The sequence below is a fragment of the Notolepis coatsorum genome, assembly GCF_963971535.1.
Source record: "Notolepis coatsorum genome assembly, chromosome: 5".
Lineage (NCBI taxonomy): Eukaryota > Metazoa > Chordata > Actinopteri > Aulopiformes > Paralepididae > Notolepis > Notolepis coatsorum.
In genome coordinates this window covers 93195748-93216666 of record NC_140169.1, presented here as the reverse complement: position 1 = coordinate 93216666, position 20919 = coordinate 93195748, and the positions used below count along the sequence as shown (strand labels likewise).

Here is a 20919-nt window from a genome sequence, read left to right as displayed (position 1 = left end):
AATTAATACATGGGCAACTTAAGACGGCACAAAGCCTCAATACTAAATCGATCAGTGAAATTATGGCCTGTACTAGTCATCATCATTCCAGACATCCCTCAGATCCTACCTATTTTGTTTATTAATTTAACTTTTTTTTATACAGATTGGTTTTATTCTTCAGAGACTATGAAATAAAAGTAAATACTTTATTCCAAGACGTTAGGCACATCCACAATGTATAATGGCATTATGACAAAGTAAATAATAACCGTCTACAATTTGAACAGAAATGCACCAATACATATTTATGTCTAGTCTAGCCTCTTTCGTGACTGTGATGCACCGAGTGAATCCACAGTCACTTGCTCCTCAATAGGAAACCAACCTATGTTGACCATGAAGGACTGGTTCTGGCCGAACCGTTCGTTATACAAGTATCACAGAGACATTTCAAACGAGGGTTTCAGACAGAGATACGGGATGGTTTGAAAGCTCGGCGTTGCTAATAAACACTTTAAATATCTTTTATAAACTGCATTATTTCCGGCGTTGGGTGCATGATGCGCCACAGCGCAGGCGCACCAGGCAGCCAACGCCGGAAATAATGCCGTTTTGAGCAGTGTTGACCAGTTTATAAGAAATATTTAAAATGTTTATTAGCAACGCCGCAGCTTTGAAACCATCCCGTATCTCTGTCTGAAACCCTCGTGCAACTGTGAGTACCTTTTAAATGTCTCTGTGATACTTGTATAACGAACGGTTCGGCCAGAACCAGTCCTTCATGGTCAACATAGGTTGGTTTCCTATTGAGGAGCAAGTGACTGTGGATTCACTCGGTGCATCAGTCACGAAAGGGGCTAGACTAGTCCAGACAAAACACTCGGAACTAAAGTTGATGACGTTGAATTGTGTAACAACTGAGGCCTCGTCGTTACAAGAGCGCCGTGTGTAGCAAGTCTGTCATGTAATGTGTGTCATAACGCGCTGTGGTCTCAAGCAGTTCAATGGTCGCAACGACCCGGCTCCGTTTGATCTGGCGTCATTTCGTCAACCGTGCAATGGGAGACATGTCCTCCAAAGCCCAGCTACCGACCCCCGAGGCCGCCCTGAAGGGTAGAAGTGAGAGCATCAAAGTATCAGGTAAGAACGAGACCGAGACAGCAGCGTTGGCCGTCCCGTCCCGACTAGCATTATTAGCCGGTTAGCGCGGTTGTTCAAGGCTGTGGAATGAAACAGTGCGTAATTACTAGGCAAGCGTACATAACCATAATCGTTGTTGTGTTATTTTTAAACTGTTGGGCGATAATTTCGGCGTGTGTGCTGGACTGGTCAGATGAACTCAATGGTACACTGGTTGACGAAACATGGCTTGGTTTCAAAACCAAATTCTCAGCAATACTAAACGACATGGCCCCCCTAAGAACCACCAGGGTAAAAAATCGCGCTGAGCCGTGGATGCACTCCGAAATACTGGCCGCTATGAAAACCAGAGACAAAAAATGCTCTGAGTTTCGTAAAAGTCAGTCAAAGCTTACTAAAAGCACGAGCAGTGAACTCCAAGCCCACGTGACTGAACTCAAACTAGAAAGAAACAGACTAAGAAACGACGTAAACTCCATGATCAAAACTGCAAAAAAGAATTTCATCAATGACAAAACTGAGGAAAACAAAAACAAACCACGTGAACTTTGGAAATTACTCAATAATCAACTAGGATGCAGTAAAAAACTTAAAACCAGATTCTCAAACATAAACATAAAAACGGACAACACGCTCATCACAGACAAGCTGGATGTAGCCAATTACTTAAACATTTTCTTCACAAACATAGCCACAACACTGGTAAACAAACTACCCTCCCACTCAGGGCTTTATGGGGTAGAACACATAGTAGCTTACTACAAAAACCTAGGGGTCCGCAAGGACGACTTCAAGCTGGAAATGGTAACAACAGATGAGGTACTCAATAAACTGAGCGCCCTCCAACCTAACAAGGCCACTGGCCATGACAACATCCCCTCCAAATTCCTCAGAGACTCAGCAGCCGCCATCACACCAATCATCACACACATAATAAACCTCTCCATAAAACAGGGACACGTCCCCAAGGACTTCAAAATTGCGAGGGTGACCCCTCTGCACAAAAAGGGCAGCAAATTAGACCCAGGCAACTACCGCCCTGTTTCTATTCTCACCTCCATCTCGAAAGTCATGGAAAAAATAGTCTACGAACAGGTCGAAAAGTACCTAGCGGAAAAAAATCTAATCTACGAATTCCAATCTGGCTTCAGAACATCCCACTCCACTGACACATGCCTTCTCTATTTGAATGACCACATCAAACAAGAGGTGGACGCAGGCAAATACTGCGGCATGGTCATGCTGGACCTACAAAAGGCCTTTGACACGGTCAATCACTCCATTCTGATTGACAAGCTAAAAGCAATTGGTTTTGATAGTCTATCAGTGAGCTGGATGCAATCCTACCTTGAGGGGAGGGAACAGATGGTGGAGGTAAACGGTACCCTATCCCCCCCCCTCACAGTGAGCTGTGGTGTTCCACAAGGAAGCATACTAGGACCGCTACTGTTCCTAATTTATGCAAATGACATGTCGTCAGCTTGTGACTGCAACTTGTTCCTGTTTGCGGACGACTCAGCCCTGCTGGTCTCTGACAAGAACAAGTTACAGGTTGAAAAAACCCTCAGCTCGGAACTAGGCAGAATCTGCATATGGCTCGCTGATAACAAACTATCATTACACATGGGCAAAACAGAGTCCATTCTCTTCGGTTCAAATAACAAACTCAGCAAGACCGACGGCTTCTCAGTTACAGTGGGTGACAATATTGTCACAAGGAAAGATGAAATTACCTACCTGGGTTCCATCCTAGAGGCTAATCTCTCCTGTGACAAAATGGCATCCAATGTAATAAAAAAAGTCAACCAACGAACTCGATTCTTGTACCGGATCTCCTCTCTGGTAAACAAGAACACCCTGAAGACTCTGGCAGGAGCACTCATTCAGGGGTACTACGACTATGCTTGCACCTCATGGTACCAAAGCACCTCAAAGGCGCTAAAAACAAAATTACAAACATCTCAAAACAAACTGGTCAGACTACTGCTTGACCTTACTCCTAGAACCCACCTCACCCCTGCCCACTTTGACAACCTAGGATGGCTTAGAGTAGACGACAGAGTACAACAACTTGCAATGGGCCTGGTCTACAAGATACACTACACGACCAAGGTACCCATGTACATGTCAAAATACTTCCCAAAGGTCAGTGAATACCACGATCACAACACCAGAGGGAGCTCCACAAATCATGTTAAACCCAGATTCGGCTCAAATAAGGGACTAAACACGTTTCGCAATTATGCCACATCAATGTGGAACGCCCTACCCAAAGCTGTAAAGGAATGTGGATCACTACCCACTTTCAAAACCTCTCTCAAGGGACACCTACGGGAGACTGCAATTCAACACTGGCCCCTGTAAATATCCTAACCCAACCCCCTCCAATGTACAGTCATTTACCTAGTATGGTTTTGTCAATAGTTCAATGTACAATTGTGTTTGTTTGTACAGTGTCTCCTCCCCCCCCCCCCCCTCAATGTACAGTGTTACTTGTTTATACAGTGTGCCCCCCCCCCCCCCCCCAACCACCTCCAATGTAAATTACCCAGTATGGTTGTCAATATCCCAATGTACCCAACCCCCCCCACCCAACCTCCTCCAATGTACAGTTTCTACGTCAAATGTATATACTCCCTTTTCTTGACTCCTTCTGTATCACAAACAGTACTGTATTTGCAAATCTGGTATGTCATAAATGTATAGATGTAGCAGTACTGACTATCTGTATGTCATGTATGTCATATATGTCTATATGAATTGAAAATGGGGGACCCTGATGGAAACAAGACAAACGTCTTTCTCAGGTCTGCATCCCCTTAACAATTGTATGTATTGAGCCGTACTGTATTGTACCCATTCTGCAATCTGTTAAATAAAGTTTTCATTCATTCATTCATTCACACAATAGAAAGTCTTGATGCAAGTGGTCAGTAGCCCACGCAAGTATACTGTAGCAAGCGTTCACTTGCAGCCACGGTTTGTTTTCTTTTCTACTGCGCATGCGTACACCAAGGGCGGTTCAGTTGAGCCCACATTGAAAAAGGCACGAATTGATTGATTGATTGAAAACTTTATTAGCAGATTGCAGAATGGGTACAATACAGTACAGCTCAATACAAACAACTGCTAAGAGGATGCAGACAGGGGCGTATCTAGACCAAGCACTGTACTGGGGCACTTAGGGACGCCAAACGCGCAATTTTTTTGCCGGTTTTGGGCGTTTTTTGGGCGCAAATGGGCGGATTTTGTAATTTTTTTTTTTTTAAACTTTATTTCGGTTTTAGGGATGAATGAATGAATGAATGAATGAATGAGAACTTTATTTAACAGATTGCAGAATGGGTACAATACAGTACGGCTCAATACATACAATTGTTAAGGGGATGCAGACCTGAGAAAGACGTTTGTCTTGTTTCCATCAGGGTCCCCCATTTTCAATTCATATAGACATTTATGACATACACAACATACATGACATTTATGGCATAGGGACATATAGGTATTTAGTACTGATACATTTGTGACATAGGCGGTATTCAAATATACAGTACTGTTACCCCTAGATCCTGACAGAGTATATACATATGATGGGGAGGGGACTGTACATTAGGAGGGGGTGGGTGGGTGGGAGGGAAATATACATACGGCGGGGAGGGAATATATACATGCGGTGGGGAGGAGACTGTCTATTAGGAGGTGGTGGGGGTTTTGGGCATTTACGGTGGCCAGTTTCGAATTGCAGCCTCCCGTAGGTGCTCTTTAAGGGCGGTTTTGAATGTGGGCAGGGATTCACATTCCTTTACAGCTTTGGGTAGGGCGTTCCACATTGTTGTGGCATAATTGCGAAACGTGTTTAGTCCCTTGTTTGAGCCGAATCTGGGTTTAACATGATTTGTTGAGCTTCCTCTGGTGTAGTGGTTGTGGTATTCACTGACCTTTGGGAAGTATTTTGACATGTACATGGGCACCCCGGTCGTATAGTGTATCTTGTAGACCAGGCCCATTGCAAGTTGCTGTACTCTGTCGTCTACTCTAAGCCATCCTAGGTTGGCAAAGTGGGCAGGGGTGAGGTGGGTTCTGGGGTTCAGGTCAAGTAGTAGTCTGACCAGTTTGTTTTGTGATGTTTGTAATTTTGTTTTAAGCGCCTTTGAGGTGCTTTGGTACCATGAGGTGCACGCATAGTCATAGTACCCTTGAATGAGTGCTCCTGCCAGAGTCTTCAGGGTATTCTTGTTTACCAGAGAGGAGATCCGGTACAAGAATCTAGTTCGTTGGTTGACTTTTTTTATTACATTGGATGCCATTTTGTCACAGGAAAGATTTGCCTCTAGGATGGAACCCAGTTAGGTAATTTCGTCTTTCCTTGTGACAATATTGTCACCCACTGTAACTGAGAATCCGTCGGTCTTGCTGAGTTTGTTATTTGAACCGAAGAGAATGGACTCTGTTTTGCCCATGTGTAATGATAGTTTGTTATCAGCGAGCCATATGCAGATTTTGCCTAGTTCCGTGCTGAGGGTTTTTTCAACCTGCAATTTGTTCTTGTCAGAGACCAGCAGGGCTGAGTCGTCCGCAAACAGGAACAAGTTGCAGTCACAGGCTGACGACATGTCATTTGCATAAATTAGGAAGAGTAGCGGTCCTAGTATGCTTCCTTGTGGAACACCACAGCTCACTGTGAGGGGGGGGGGATAGAGTACCGTTTACCTCTACCATCTGTTCTCTCCCCTCCAGGTAGGATTGCATCCAGCTCACTGATAGGCTATCAAAACCAATTGCTTTTAGCTTGTCCATTAGAATGGAGTGATTGACAGTGTCGAAGGCCTTTTGTAGGTCCAGCATGACCATGCCGCAGTATTTGCCAGCGTCCACCTCTTGTTTGATGTGGTCGTTCAAATAGAGGAGGCATGTGTCAGTGGAGTGGGACGTTCTGAAGCCAGATTGGAATTCGTAGATTAGGTTTTTTTCCGCCAGGTACTTTTCGACCTGTTCGTAGACTATTTTCTTCATGACTTTCGAGATGGAGGTAAGAATAGAAACAGGGCGGTAGTTGCCTGGGTCTAATTTGCTGCCCTTTTTGTGTAGAGGGGTCACTCTCGCAATTTTGAAGTCCTTGGGGACGTGCCCCTGTCTTATAGAGAGGTTTATTATGTGTGTGATGACTGGGGTGATGGCGGCTGCTGCGTCTCTGAGGAATTTGGAGGGGATGTTGTCATGGCCAGTGGCCTTGTTAGGTTGGAGGGCGCTCAATTTTTTGAGTACCTCATCGGTTGTTACCATTTCGAGTTTGAAGTCGTCTTTGTGGACCCCTAGGTTTTTGTAGTATGCTACTATGTGTTCTACCCCATAATGCCCTGAGTGGGAGGGTAGTTTGTTTACCAGTGTTGTGGCTATGTTTGTGAAGAAGGGCTAGGGTTAGTTTAGATGCATCCGTCTGTATGGAGAATGGGAGGGGTTTGTCTGATGTTAAGGCCTTGAGAACACATCACAGTATTGAGCTGTACTGTACTGTACCCATTCTGCAATCTGTTAATAAACTTTTCAATCAATCAATCAATCACCCACTGCCTTTGGAGTAAGGATGTCTTTAACCAGAGCCTCTGCCTTTGTTCTTCCTAAAGCCATTTTCTTCACTATTTTGGAATCATGTAGAATCTTTTGATTGAGCTTGTTTTTTTTTAAAGATTATTTTTTTCATTTAGATGCCTTTATTTCATATTTGATGCAGACGGTAGGCTATAGCACATTTTGTTATAAACTTATTAAACTGTAGATGCTTCACCTTCTCAGCCACCACATCATTAATGCCCCCTCGATAGATGCCTTCAAATCGAGGCTCAAAACCCACTTCTACCTACTAGCCTTTCCCGTTCACTGACTCATGCCCTGTTTTTCTATGTGTTTGCCTGTGTGCCCTCCCATAAAACGGAGTGTGATTGTTGTCTATATGTATCTTGTGTATTTACCCTCTGTACAGCACTTTGGTTGACACGCGTCATGTGAAATGTGCTTTATAAATACATTTGATTGATTGATTGATTAAGGCGGTAACCATCAATCTTGGTATCCAAGCTGACAAAATCACTGCATTAATAGAAGTCTTTTCAGCCATCTTTTCCTGAGCATTATTAGCAGTGAAGTGTTAATAATTCAAGTTCTTTATTTGTTTTAATTTGATGTGTACATGCTGATACAAGTAATATTCATACTTGTGTGGTGTACGCGTTTTGGTTACTCACCCAATATGTGTGTGTCTGGTGAACCCACAACATTATTGGGATTTTAAAACAATAAAGCCATAACCATTTATGTAAAAATACTTAATACTTAACATATGTTAACTGTTACGAAGGATCAGATTAAACCGAATATATATATTTATTTATTGATATATATTGAATAGTATTTGTATATCGTTTGATATCCCTTGTATATTCCTTGTACATATACACGGAATATCCCTTTAGCCTACTATAGCCCATAATAGTTCATTCTCTTATTGGACAAAAGGACCAGGCGCCAGGGGACCAGCCCCCGGAGTCAAGTTCAAAGGTACCGACGAGACATGTCCGTACTAGCCCCGGCTCCGCTCAGGGATACGGCTACCGAAATGAGAGTGGCACTATTTGTTCACCGTGCATATAAATATGGCGCAAGTAAATGTAGAAGTCCCTTAGTCCTTTACCCTTCTTCCCAACTTAGTAACAGAACGTGAAGCCTCACCCACGATACGACGTGCGGTGAAGTATGGCCTGTTTGGCCTTAGAATAGCATTGAGACCTCGTGCGAATTAATAACTGAATTGTCAGAGTTTGGCACTGTACCGTAGAGTGCGACGTATTTCTATTAAGTAATAATAGTCTATCGTGTATGGTGCATCGTGCGGTTAGAGTTCTAAAGTGACCAGCATCTCCAACGCTTCCTCGTGTTATCTAGAGTCTTATCCAGGTTGGGCCGACCACATGGCGCTTTCATCCGAGGAGATCTAGGCGAGGACCGAGGGACATGTACACTGGATTACCTACCCGACGACTGCTGAGCCCTATGCGGCTGGAATATATATTTGCTTTGGTACTGTGATTTGTGGAGCGGATAATCGCCGACGCCTGTGAGTGTTGGATTTACCCCCGAGAGGAGTCGAGTTGAGTCGGCGCTCAGAGAGACTGAGGTCGCCTAGCTTCTTCTTCATTGTGGAGCTACAGCCTACAAGAGAACCAAGGTGTATTCATCTGCGGATCAAGAGTCTATCGCACTGTCTTCTGTACTTGAAGTCTCCCTAGATATCGTTGACCAGACGGTCTACTACCGACGGCTCTCCTACCCCCCCTACCGGCTTACAACCGGGAGGACCCCTTCCAGAATATCCCGCTATATCATTAAGTGTACCATAGATGTAATTCCCTAAGAGCCAGGTTGTATACTTGCTTCCTGCGTAACCAGAGATTGGACATTCAGTGTTGATTTGCCTACGAGTACTCATTTGCCTTACAAGTGCATTCAAATGATAAATGTAAGATAAATATTCTATGTACCTTTTGCTATATTAAATATTTGATTATTACCTTTGACTGGAACCGATTTCATTGTGGAAAGTGTTCATCATATTTAGATATCGTGTACTGTATGGCCAGTAGTTAAAGTACATAAAGCGGTAGTGGTTTAATGATACCATACTTATCAATACAGTCAGGGAATTGTACCCCTCAGTTACATTAACTGTTATCTCAATTACAACCAATATAGACAGCATAAACAGTATGGTTAATATTAGCCATTTATCTCAGCTAGATTACATTTATAAATACAAGTGCTATTTGTTTTGTGTTATAAAATCTTTAAAACAGTATGAATGAAACAAGATGGGGGCAGACAGTGAAGGTACACAGTGAACCTTTTTGCTTCATATTTACAATGTTTACTTGTTTTCACCTACAATTTCCACACGTTCGGGTCCAGTGTATAGTGCACCCAATGAAAACGTGTTATTTTATATGCTCTTCACAGAAAATGAGCCAAGCCCAATGAGTCTCACTTCTATTAGGCCCTTGTTACACACAGTGTTTTTGTGCTCGTTTTTATACGTTTTTGAATACGTTTGCTGTCCCTATTACATAGAAATGCCGTTTTTGCTGGATACGTTGTGGCCCTACTGAAAACGCTAAATTGTGTTTTCCGTTTTGGAGTAGCGCCAAAACTCGCCGACAACATGTCGTGTAATCTGCGCAGAGCCGTTGTTGCTCAACGCCCATGCGCAGTAGATACCATCTGCGTGCCCTTCCGGTGACAACAGAGCTGTCCCAAATAGCTGCAGCTACCATGTGTTGTCAAGTTATTGTTATAAGGACCCCAGTCCAAGCTACAACAGTCTGCATTCCCTTAACAATTGTTTGTATTAGGGCGGCTACGTGGTGTAGTGGGCAAGGCACTCGCCATGAAATGCTGGAGACGCTGGGCTCGTCAGTTCGAGCCCAACGCTCCACATTTGCTTTCAGTTTAGCTGGTCGTCCGTACTAATACACATTGGCCGTATTAGGGGGTGGGAAACTGATGGGTGGGGATCGGGCGTTGTGGACAGCGACTCCTACAGGTCGGTTGGTGCGCCTGCGCAGTAGAATCAGGAAGTGTCGGGGGCAGCGTGAGCCTCCCACGCGTTACTCCTCGCCACTGAGAGATCGAGCTGCGCAGGTGAAAAGATGCGACTGCTGTTACCTCAAGTACCGGAGGGGACTTGTGCTATGTATAACTTAGTCCACATTGCAGCCGGCTTGTGGGAGGCAAGAAACAGCGTCCGTGACAGGGGAGGGTTGAAATTGGATGATACGAAATTGGGATGGGAGAAAAATATAGAAAATGGGAGAAAAAGTGGATAAAAAAAAAAAAACAATTGTTTGTATTGAGCCGTATTGTATTGTACCCATTATGCAATATGTTAAATAAAGTTTACATCCATTCATTCTGCTAGCATTACCGATTGCATGAGCACTGCCGCTGGCTAACGTGAGCTAGCGTTAGCTATCAGACCCTGTTAGCTCAAGCTCCTCTTTCAATCTTAACAAGCATTAAACAAAATGGCCCAGTCATCCATTCACCTTTGTTTAATACACACAGCGTTGTCTCTAATGTTATCTAGCTACTGATGGCTCCCGATATCATCAGTTTGGTGCTGGCTGGTTAACGTGAGCTAGCGTTAGCTTCTAGCCACAATGCTATACTGTTATACTGGCATATTCCAGTCACGTTAACATGTAGCTAACAATGTAGCTAACAACATTGCCGATCCTTTTTGAGACTAAACTATCCGCTCTTGGTGGTCACTTGTGTTGATGTTCGTTTTGTTTCATCAACAAATGAGATGCAGAACACACAGTGAATGTATCCGTTTTGTTTATTGCACTTTTATTACACTTTGCTGAAAAATAGGTGCTGCATTGGGTAAATAGGCATTTAAAGATGGCGGCGCCCGCCTTTTGTTGACATTTTCTTTGCAGGAAGTGTATTGGCACATTCAAGTTCTGATTGGTTGAAAATTGCCTTCATGTTCGCCACCTACTGCCACCTACTGCTTTGGCAGTGTACTACATCACTGTACTCAGGTTGCAAAACGTATGTCTCACTCGGCTACCGCTACGTTGCGACCTGGAAAAGCGAAACTCATCAGAAAACGAAACTAAGGTGTAACCGCAGCTTTAGTAAACATTGAAATCAGGTCCCAGTCCACCAACCTGCTCCGGCGGCAAATCCTGCACTCGTCCTTTTGGGGATCGTCTGAAACAGATCTCAGCCAGGTATATTTCTTCTCCCAGTCTCTGTTGTATGAGCAAAGTCTTTTTTTCTTAGGAGTTGCCTCCATTTTCTCGTTTTGTTTAGCTAGCTTAACTTTTATCGTTTTCGGCTGTCTTTCTTCTCCACTTACTGATTGCCACTGTCTACATAAAACCGCGTCATCACGCGCCTGATCTTTGAAATGCGTTACATTGTTCTGTTGCAGTGGGACGAACGTTCCATTATCGGGACTGCGAAACGCCTTTTTTTTCTTTTTCTGGGGAAATGTTTACTGGGGCACAGCTGACCAATACTGGGGCACATGCCCCAGTAAAAGTGGTCTAAATACGCAGATGGATGCAGACCAGAAAAATACTTTCGTCTTGTTCACATCGGGGTCCCCCATTTTCAATTCATCAGGACATTTATGACATACAACATACATAACTGTGTAGTAAAAAGAGATCATAAAAAATATATACACCCGAAGGGGAATAAACTGTACATTGGGGGGGCGGGGGGGGGGGGGGGGGGGGCGGGGTTGGACATTTACAGGGGCCAATTTCTAATTGCAGCCACCCGTAGGTGCTCTTTGAGAGTGGTTTTGAAGGAGGGTAGGGATTCACATATCTTCACGGTTGTGGGTAGGGCATTCCACATTATTGTGGAATAATTGCGAAACGTGTTTAGTCCCTTGTTTGAGCCGAATCTGGGTTGAACATGATTTGTGGAGCTCCCTCTGGTGTTGTGGTCGTGGAATTCACTGACCTGGGTCCCCCATTTTCAATTCATCATAACATAATATGACATACAGATAGACAGTACTGCTACATCTATACATTTATGACATACCAGATTTACAAATACAGTACTGTTTGTGATACAAAAATTGTTTAAAAAAGAGAGTATATACATTTGACGAAGAAACTGTACATTGGATGAGGTTGGGTAGGTGGGGTGGAGGGGGGGGGGGGTTGGGTAGGTGGGGTGGTGGGAGGGGGGAACTGTACATTGGATGTGGTTGGGTCGGTGGGTAGGTGGGGTGGGGGGTGGTAACTGTACATTGGATTATCGACGAAACCTTACTTGGTCCCAAGAAGAGGGTCTCGCGTATTATTCGGTTAGGACATTTACTGTACATTGGAGGGGGTTGGGTTAGGACATTTACAGAGGCCAGTTTCGAATTGCAGTCTACCGTAGGTGCTCTTTGAGAGTGGTTTTGAAAGTGGGTAGTGATTCACATTCCTTTACAGCTGTGGGTAGGGCGTTCCACATTGATGTGGGATAATTGCAAAACGTGTTTAGTCCCTTGTTTGAGCTGAATCTGAGTTTTGTGGAGCTCCCTCTGGTGTTGTGGTCGTGGTATTCACTGACCTTTGGGAAGTATTTGGACATGTACATGGGTACCTTAGTTGTGTAGTGCAGTGGTTCTCAAACTGTAGTACGCGTACCACTAGTGGTACTTGGTGGTACTGCTGGTGGTACTTGAAAACATTTCCAAAAAAGCTAAACATTTTTTTTTGTTTTTTTTGTTTTTTTGTGCAGTCAGGCCACTGAACTTAGAAGCAGGCCAGGCCAGTGTTTCTGGTTGCGGCGGCGCGATAGTTAGATAATCTAAGTGGGGAACAACCAGGAGATCACTGTGACAGAGTAATGCAGTCTAAACAGTCATAAATCTTTAATTAAAATTCAGCCCTGATCATAACCATTTATTTTTAGATTTCTTGTAATGTCAGATAAAAAATGAAATACTCCCACTTTTCTGAAAAGAGTTGGTGTTAAATCTGACATTACAAAAAATCCATCAAAATATGTGTTGCTGCTAATCATTGACACATGCCTAGCCTGTAATAATCTCCCCCAGAAAAATGTACTTTGCATTTGATATATTGAAAATATTTAACTTTTTGTGTTTTTTTTTAACAATAATTTGTGATGCCATCACACAAACTGGCACTTAAAGGGTAAACATTAAAAAATGTATTTAATATGTGTTTTCTTCTTTTTTACAATAATTTGTGATGCCCATCACAAACACTGGCATTTAAAGGGTAAAAATGCCTGCACCAGAATGCAGGAAATTAAGTTTTTGTAACAAAATAAGTGTGTGTGTGTGTGTGTGTGAGAGAGAGAGAATGACGGACAATTGCTTGCTGTGTGAGAGAAAGAGAGAGAGAATTAAGTACATTTGCTGAAATACAGTTGTTCTTAATTTTCTCACTTGCTATGTGAGAATGTTAGTTATTATGTTCTCAATGCCCCTTGCATTGGATCTGAGTTGTGTGGAAGCGTAGTTCTAGTGCTATCTCTTTGTACATTGTGGCTGTGTCTGACAAAAGTTAACAATAAATAATGGTATCAGGAATACATTTGCCTCCTGCATGAACTGTGCATAGCTGAATAGACTGTATTTTAACGCCGGTCATATGGTGGTACTTGGAGAGCCAGCTACGTTCTCAGGTGGTACTTGGTGTAAAAAGTTTGAGAACCACTGGTGTAGTGTATCTTGTAGACCAGGCCCATTGCAAGTTGCTGTACTCTGTCGTCTACTCTAAGCCATCCTAGGTTTTCAAAGTGGGCAGGGGTGAGGTGGGTTCTAGGAGTTAGGTAAAGCAGTAGTCTGACCAGTTTGTTTTGAGATGTTTGTAATTTTGTTTTTAGCGCCTTTGAGGTGCTTTGGTACCATGAGGTGCAAGCATAGTCGTATTACCCTTGAATGAGTGCTCCTGCCAGAGTCTTCAGGGTATTCTTGTTTACCAGAGAGGAGATCCGGTACAAGAAACTAGTTCGTTGGTTGACTTTTTTGATTACATTGGATGCCATTTTGTCACAGGAAAGATTAGCCTCTAGGATGGAACCCAGGTAGGTAATTTCATATTTCCTTGTGACAATATTGTCACCCACTGTAACTGAGAAGCCGTCGGTCTTGCTGAGTTTGTTATTTGAACCGAAGAGAATGGACTCTGTTTTGCCCATGTGTAATGATAGTTTATCGGCGAGCCATATGCAGATTTTGCCTAGTTCCGAGCTGAGGGTTTTTTCAACCTGTAACTTGTTCTTGTCAGAGACCAGCAGGGCTGAGTCGTCCGCAAACAGGAACAAGTTGCAGTCACAAGCTGACGACATGTCATTTGCATAAATTAGGAACAGTAGCGGTCCTAGTATGCTTCCTTGTGGAACACCACAGCTCATTGGGAGGGGGGGGGGGATAGGGTACCGTTTACCTCCACCATCTGTTCTCTCCCCTCCAGGTAGGATTGTATCCAGCTCACTTATAGACTATCAAAACCAATTGCTTTTAGCTTGTCAATCAGATTGGTGTGATTGACAGTGTCGAAGGCCTTTTGTAGGTCCAGCATGACCATGCCGCAGTATTTAGACAGATAGACAGACAGGTTGACTGGCTGACTGACTGGCTGGCTGACTTTTTTTCCTTTTCTTTTCGAAAAACGTTTAATTTCAATCAAATAAAATCGATTCCAAGATGGATCTTTTAATTTGTTCAGTAGATGTGTGAAGATCTGTTGCAAGAACATTATTTCGAGCTCACCTACTAGTGGTGGGGGAAAATATCGATACGTAGTAGTATCGCGATACTTTGCGTGGCGATACTGTATCGATACAGGGATGCCAAGTATCGATATTTATTTATTTATTTATTTATATATAAAAAATAATATATATATATATATATATATATATATCTTATTATTATTTTGTATAAGGAAGTTGCATTGTTCATTTCAATACCTGTAATAGTACAGTAGTCCACACACACGCACACGTGTGCATTCAGTTAAGTTGGAATATGTAATACAAACAGTTCAGTTTGTCAGGTACATGCAACACAGATTACAGTGTTTACATCTGTCTGCTTGAGAAAATACCATGTTCTGCAATAAAAATTATTGAAGTGCAGGGGCGGTTCTAGCATCAGCCCTCTAGGGCAGGGGTTCCCAAACTTTTCAGGCCGGGGCCCAGAAAATAAGGCGTCAGAGAGCCGCGGCCCAATGCACATCGTCTGGCTTTTTTTTTTTTTTTTTTTGCCAGGCGACCGATTTTTTAAGCCAAATATCACTTCAATCCTATTAAGTTAGTTCAAGTTAGTTATTCATTTATATGTGCTATTTATGAGAGGGCTAACTTGTTGCAAAATAATAATGATAATAATAATAGCCTCATTAAAATACTATTGTTGCTTCGGTTGTTTTCAGCGTTTTATGTGCATAATCTGTTATTTAGTTTGAAATGTTCGTTGAAATAAGTAGATTTTTCGTTTTTGTTTATTTATTAAGTTAATATAAAACCATATAGTCACATTTTAGAATACAATAGAATAGAATTTTAGAATACAACTAGAAACACTGTCCTGGCCTGCTTCTAAGTTCAGTGGCCTGACAAAAAAAATTTAAATAAAAAAATAAAAAATAAAAAAATAAAAAATAATTTTTTTTTTTTTATTTATTTATTTTTTTTTTTAATCATCTCGCGGCCCACCTTTGGGTCGCGACCCCGACTTTGGGAACCACTGCTCTAGGGGGGCTCAGCCTCAGCCCCTAGAGGATTGGCATAATTTGCCAAGGTATGGCAAGGGAGGGTGCGGGGGGGGGGGGTTAAGGGGGTGTTACCCCCCCTTGGTAGATTTTTTTTGTGAAATCGGTTGTGCAATAGTACATTTTGGTGAGTTGTTTCTATACAATTCACTTATGACATTTAGGTAACAGTATACAAGTAGTAAACCTATTATTATAATTTTTTATTCCAGTCGATCATAATGATAATGATCATATTACGGAGCGCTCACTTCGTTTGAGAGATAGAGAGAGGGAGAGAGAGCGGGAGAGGGAGACTCACATTTTTCTATGGGAAAAAGACATTTCCAGTGAGTGAAGGTTTTTTCAAATCATGAGGGAACAAAATATTATTTTGAGGCCTCAAATTGATGAATTTGAGGGAACAAAATACTTTAGGTAACTATTTTGAGGCCACAAAATATTTTTCTATTTTGAAGCCACACAATATTTTTCTATTTTGAAGCCACACAATATTATTTTGAGGCCCCAAATTGATTAATTTGAGGTAACTAAATACATTTTGAGGCCACGACATATTTCTTTCATTTTGCATGGCAGCAATAAGCTTTTGTAGCAAGCAGATTAGCTGGGCTAGCTAGCTAACATTAGCTGAACTGACATTAGCTTGATAGCTAACTAGCGAATAGCATCAGCTAGCTAACATTAGCTAACGTTCTTTGACACTATTATTACACCAACACCATGGAACTGTTGCACCAATTTTTTGTTGTATTCATAAATGGTCATTTATTCATATTATATTTACATTATTATTATTATTATTTTGAGGTGAGGAGAGGAGGAGGGGAATCAGAGAAAGACACACACACAGAGAGGGGTGGGGTTGTGGGACAGCGAGTGGAGAGACAAACGGAGACATAATGGTTTGAAATCATGGATTTTAAATGTCCAAGAGTTACCAAGCTCTTGACTTTTAATCCATGAAGCAGTGGAGCAGACAGGCGTGTGGGAGAAACACTGTTGGCGTGAACAACCAGGCTACTGCTCTACTGCTGGTGTGAACAACCAGACTACCGCTCTACTGCTGGTGTGAACAACCAGGCTACTGCTCTACTGCTGGTGTGAACAACCAGGCTACTGCTCTACTGCTGGTGTGAAGAACCAGGCTACCGCTCTACTGCTGGTGTGAACAACAAACAACAAGTTGTTTAAATAATAATAATATTTTTTTATATATATATATATATATATATATATATATATATATATATTTCTTTTAAATACTTTATACTATACTAAAATACGAGCTATTGTCATGTCTTAGTTAAAACATCCCCATTTCATGTAAATTCAGTTGAATTGCAACTCTGCACTGTGCATTCAATATGCAGTGCACTCCTCCATCACATACAGAGACCACTGACTATAAAATGAGAAGGATCACTGTGGTAGTTTTGAATGGGGGAAATCTGTAACACTACATATGGCGGCAACAACAAAGAATTGCTGCAAAATAAACATACATTTGTAATAATAATAAAAAATAGGTCCATAGTTGGTTGTTACAAATGTGTTAGGATAAAACACCAGAGATTGGCTTCAGAAGACCAGAGTCCAGGCCTACAACCCGGAAATGTGGCTCCTAGAATAGAGTTGCATGTCAACATTTATACATTACAAACGGGGTGTGGGGTAGGAATGAGATAGGAGGATGAGACTTGGGGTCAAAGGGAGGGGCTGGAGAAGGGTGAAGGAAGGAGGGAGGAGGTTGAAAGGTAGACAGGTTGTGTATTGGAGGGGGGAGGAAGGGTATGGGTGTCACTGGGAGAGTGTATTGGAGGGACAGACAATTTCCACTACAGCAGCTTGGCCCGAATGCGCTCTGAAATGCCAAACAGCTGTTTGTGTGTGTTTGGCCAGTATACAGAGTGAATGGTAAAGGCACAGAGCGAGCAGACAGGCCAGGCGGTTGACACCAGGTTGCCGTGGGTACTCCTCTTCACAGAGAGCCAGGGTGGTGAGTCTTGGCACACAGTGAATAGATTTGCCCTGGCATTGAAAGGACTCAAAATACTTCAAAGTGTACACACACACACACACACACACACACACACACACACACACACACACACACACACACACACCTACACACCTACACTCACACACACACACACTTGTGTAAGTGGTCTGTGCAAGCCATTCACTTCACTAGCCTACTTGAGGTCTGCTGTCATCATGCTGTCATGTATTTCTCACGCCTTCATCTCATGGACAAGCCCTTTCTGTCTCTCTCTCTATCTCTCATTCTTTCTGTCTCTCTCCCCTCCCTCTTTCTCTCTCCCTCTCTCTGGTTCTCCCTCCTCTCTCTCTCTCTCTCTCTCTCTCTCTCTCTCTCTCTCTCTCTATCTCTGTCTTTGATTAGCATTATGTAGCTATAAGCACATAATATGGACAATTTATAGTAGGAATGGGCACAAGTAATGTTTTCCTAGATGAAGTACTCTCATGAATTACTTGAGTAGTGCGTGAATACTTGTTTAGGGAAGTCTATTTTTAGAACACATCTTAACACTTTGAGTGCCAACAACGAGATTTCTCGTTAGTTCATGCCGATCGTTCAGTGCCAACGACGAGAGATCTAATTTTATTTATTTATAAAAAAAAATTGATTTTCCTATACTAGAGACCCATGCGCCTCTCGCTGGCACATTTTTTAACCCCTAGAGATGCAATTTCGATCGAATCCACTAGGTGGCAGTCTCTCCCTATGTTTGTAACACATGTGTAACACAGCTGGCCTTACCTGCAGTATTGAACATGATAATAGATCTCTGCTAGGATTGGTCGATAGTAAAGGTCAAGGCCTGCCCACCTGGTATTTAAATGTGTCACAGTCAGTGACCACTGAGAGTGTTGGTTGGTTTTTGCAAGTTATACAGTTATTGAGAGATTGAGAGAGATTAGCGTTTGATTTGATTTGATTTGACCGTTGAGCATTGATAAGTAAGAGAGAAGATAGTATTTCATTAGTAGTAGTGGTGGTAATATTAGTAATATTTGTATTTATTTGTAGTTATAGGTAATATTAGTCGCAGTACTTTAGAGTACAGTACTTTTAGAAAGTACTTAGTCGTGTTAAATAGTAGCACCTAGTCAGCAGTAGTTTTTTTCAGTCGTTTTTTATAGTCTTCATGGTTGAGAGTAGGGTTATCTTCACCATGAAGAGACAACGCAAGAGCAAGTCTGGAGCGAGGGATAAGTACCTCCAGACCACGCTTCCTTTCGTCGCTGCCGCGACTCCCAGCACCAAACCGGGACCCGCTGTTCAACCTGTAGCAGGCCCCAGCGCTGGGCCTAGTGCGCCTGCTGTGAGTGCGCTTGCTGCGAGCGTGCCTGCTGCGAGCGCGCCTGCCAGAAGCCTGAGGAAGCGAGCTGTGAAAGCAACTTACTTCCAGAACATACTTCTGGCAGCTAATGCCCCCAGCTCTTTGGACGAATCCGACGACGGTCCGTCCGAGGATGAGTGGCTTCCAACTCCAGGTAAAGATGAATATAATTTCAATTCAATAAATCATAAATGTTTGAACGTGCGTGCATTCAAGCTAGTATGTGAACGCTCCGCATTACAGCGATGTATGATGCGTTTCAAGTTACTTTATAGATTGTATATTGTATACTGTCTCTCGTTATTTGCTATTTTCTATATTATATATTGCATACTGTCAAATAATGAGGTTTGTCTCGTTATTTGCTCGTCTGGTGGAAATGTTTATAGATTGCGTGCGTACAAGCTATCCTGTGCACGCGCCGCATGCGTTTCAAGCTACTTTATAGTAGAGATGTTCCGATACCATTTTTTCCTTCTCGATCCGATTCCGATACCTAAGCTTTGGGTATCGGCCGATACCGATACTGATCCAATACCAGTGCATACATAAAAAAAAATATTATATAAATGATCAAACTTAAAAAATCTTTTTTTTATACAGCTACTGTTTTATATATACTGTTTTTTAGTACTAATAACTATAAAGTAATGGTATTTATTCAACAACAGGTGATTGTATAGATTAGTATTAGTATCAGTAATTGAAAACTATCTCAATGAGTTCACCCACGGAAAGGTTGTTGGCACATTAGTTCCACACGGACATTATTCGTTGCTGCACTTGCTTCCACAAGGCTCAGTTTTTTTGTTGTGATTTTTGCACAATAAATATTCAACATTATCTTTTGAGACTCCGCCTCAGACTCTTATCATTTGGCACTAAAAGCTAAACATTGTCACCGATATGGCTGTCCGCAACATGTCATTAATTGTGTACGCGAGGTGGTCGATCAGTGACAACGTTAACGTGAGCTAACGTTAGGTTAGCTAGCATGAGCTACCGGTAGATGGAAAGACTGTAACGTTACTGGTGAAAATGTGATTTAACTTGGAATACTCCTTTGCCAACTTGCTGTACTTTGCTTGCAGGTCTGCAGCCATTATTGCTGGATTATGAATAGCCCCAACTTTAGCCAAGGTAACGTTAAAGCTAAAACTTTAACGTTAGTTAACGCTAGCTTTTGGTTAGATGTTCAATGCTAATAACACCACCAAGCGAACCCATCAGAGCTCCCCGTCAACAGCGCTCTGTCGGGACGATGGCAAAGTATCTGCTGTTAAAATGACAAATGGCATTGACACTTTAATTCACGGTTGGTTAAAACACGTTTGTTTTATAATGCTCACTCAGCAGACCGCAGTGTTGTTGATAAATTACGTCATATGGTATCGGAGCGCAGAATTAGAGGGTACTCGCCGATACCGATACCAGCATTTTAGGCAGTATCGGCGGCATTTCCGATACTGGTATCCGTATCGGAACAACTCTACTTTATAGATTGTATATTGTATACTGTCTCTCGTTGTTTGCTATTTTCTATATTATATATTGCATACTGTCAAATAACGAGTTCTGGTGTTTTTGGCTCGTCTGGTGGACATTTTTGTAGATTGTACGTGCGTTCAAGCTATCCTGTGAACGCGCCGTAGTACAGCGATGTATGATGAACGTTATAGTACTTTTTATATTGTATTCTAGTATTGCATACTGTCAAATACGTTAGTTCGCCAACTAACTGAAGTCATGCTTCCATTTATTTTAGGTAATTCAGCACACGCTGGCGTCTGGCCTGGTAATCGACGTGGCACAGGTAAATTCATATTCTGTATTTTTTTCGAATGTGTTCCTTTGTTCCTTGCAACGGCGACCGGCGTCCAGCTAGTGGGGGGAAGTGTGCTGTACTTTGATGATAAATGTCTTTGATCTGGTGACCTGGGGCTGGGTGTATACTTTTGTGTGTGAGTGCATTGCATATGTCTTGGTGACGATAAAGATGACTGTCTGTTTCATGTACTTATTTATCTAACCAATATATATATATATATATAAAATCACATGCGTTTTTCTGTATTTTTTCGAATTTGTTCCTTGGCGCCGCTAGTGGGGGG

At 42.3% G+C, this 20919-nt stretch overlaps 1 protein-coding gene across 1 annotated transcript in view; it reads left to right on the top strand.

Moving 5' to 3' along the window:
- The first annotated feature begins 869 nt into the window (after positions 1-869).
- Positions 870-20919, top strand: part of msraa (methionine sulfoxide reductase Aa) — a 72233-nt gene continuing 52183 nt past the window's right edge. The window contains 1 exon segment of the mRNA XM_084314686.1: positions 870-1122. Coding sequence (XP_084170812.1) covers positions 987-1122 — 136 coding nt within the window. The 5' untranslated portion in view covers positions 870-986.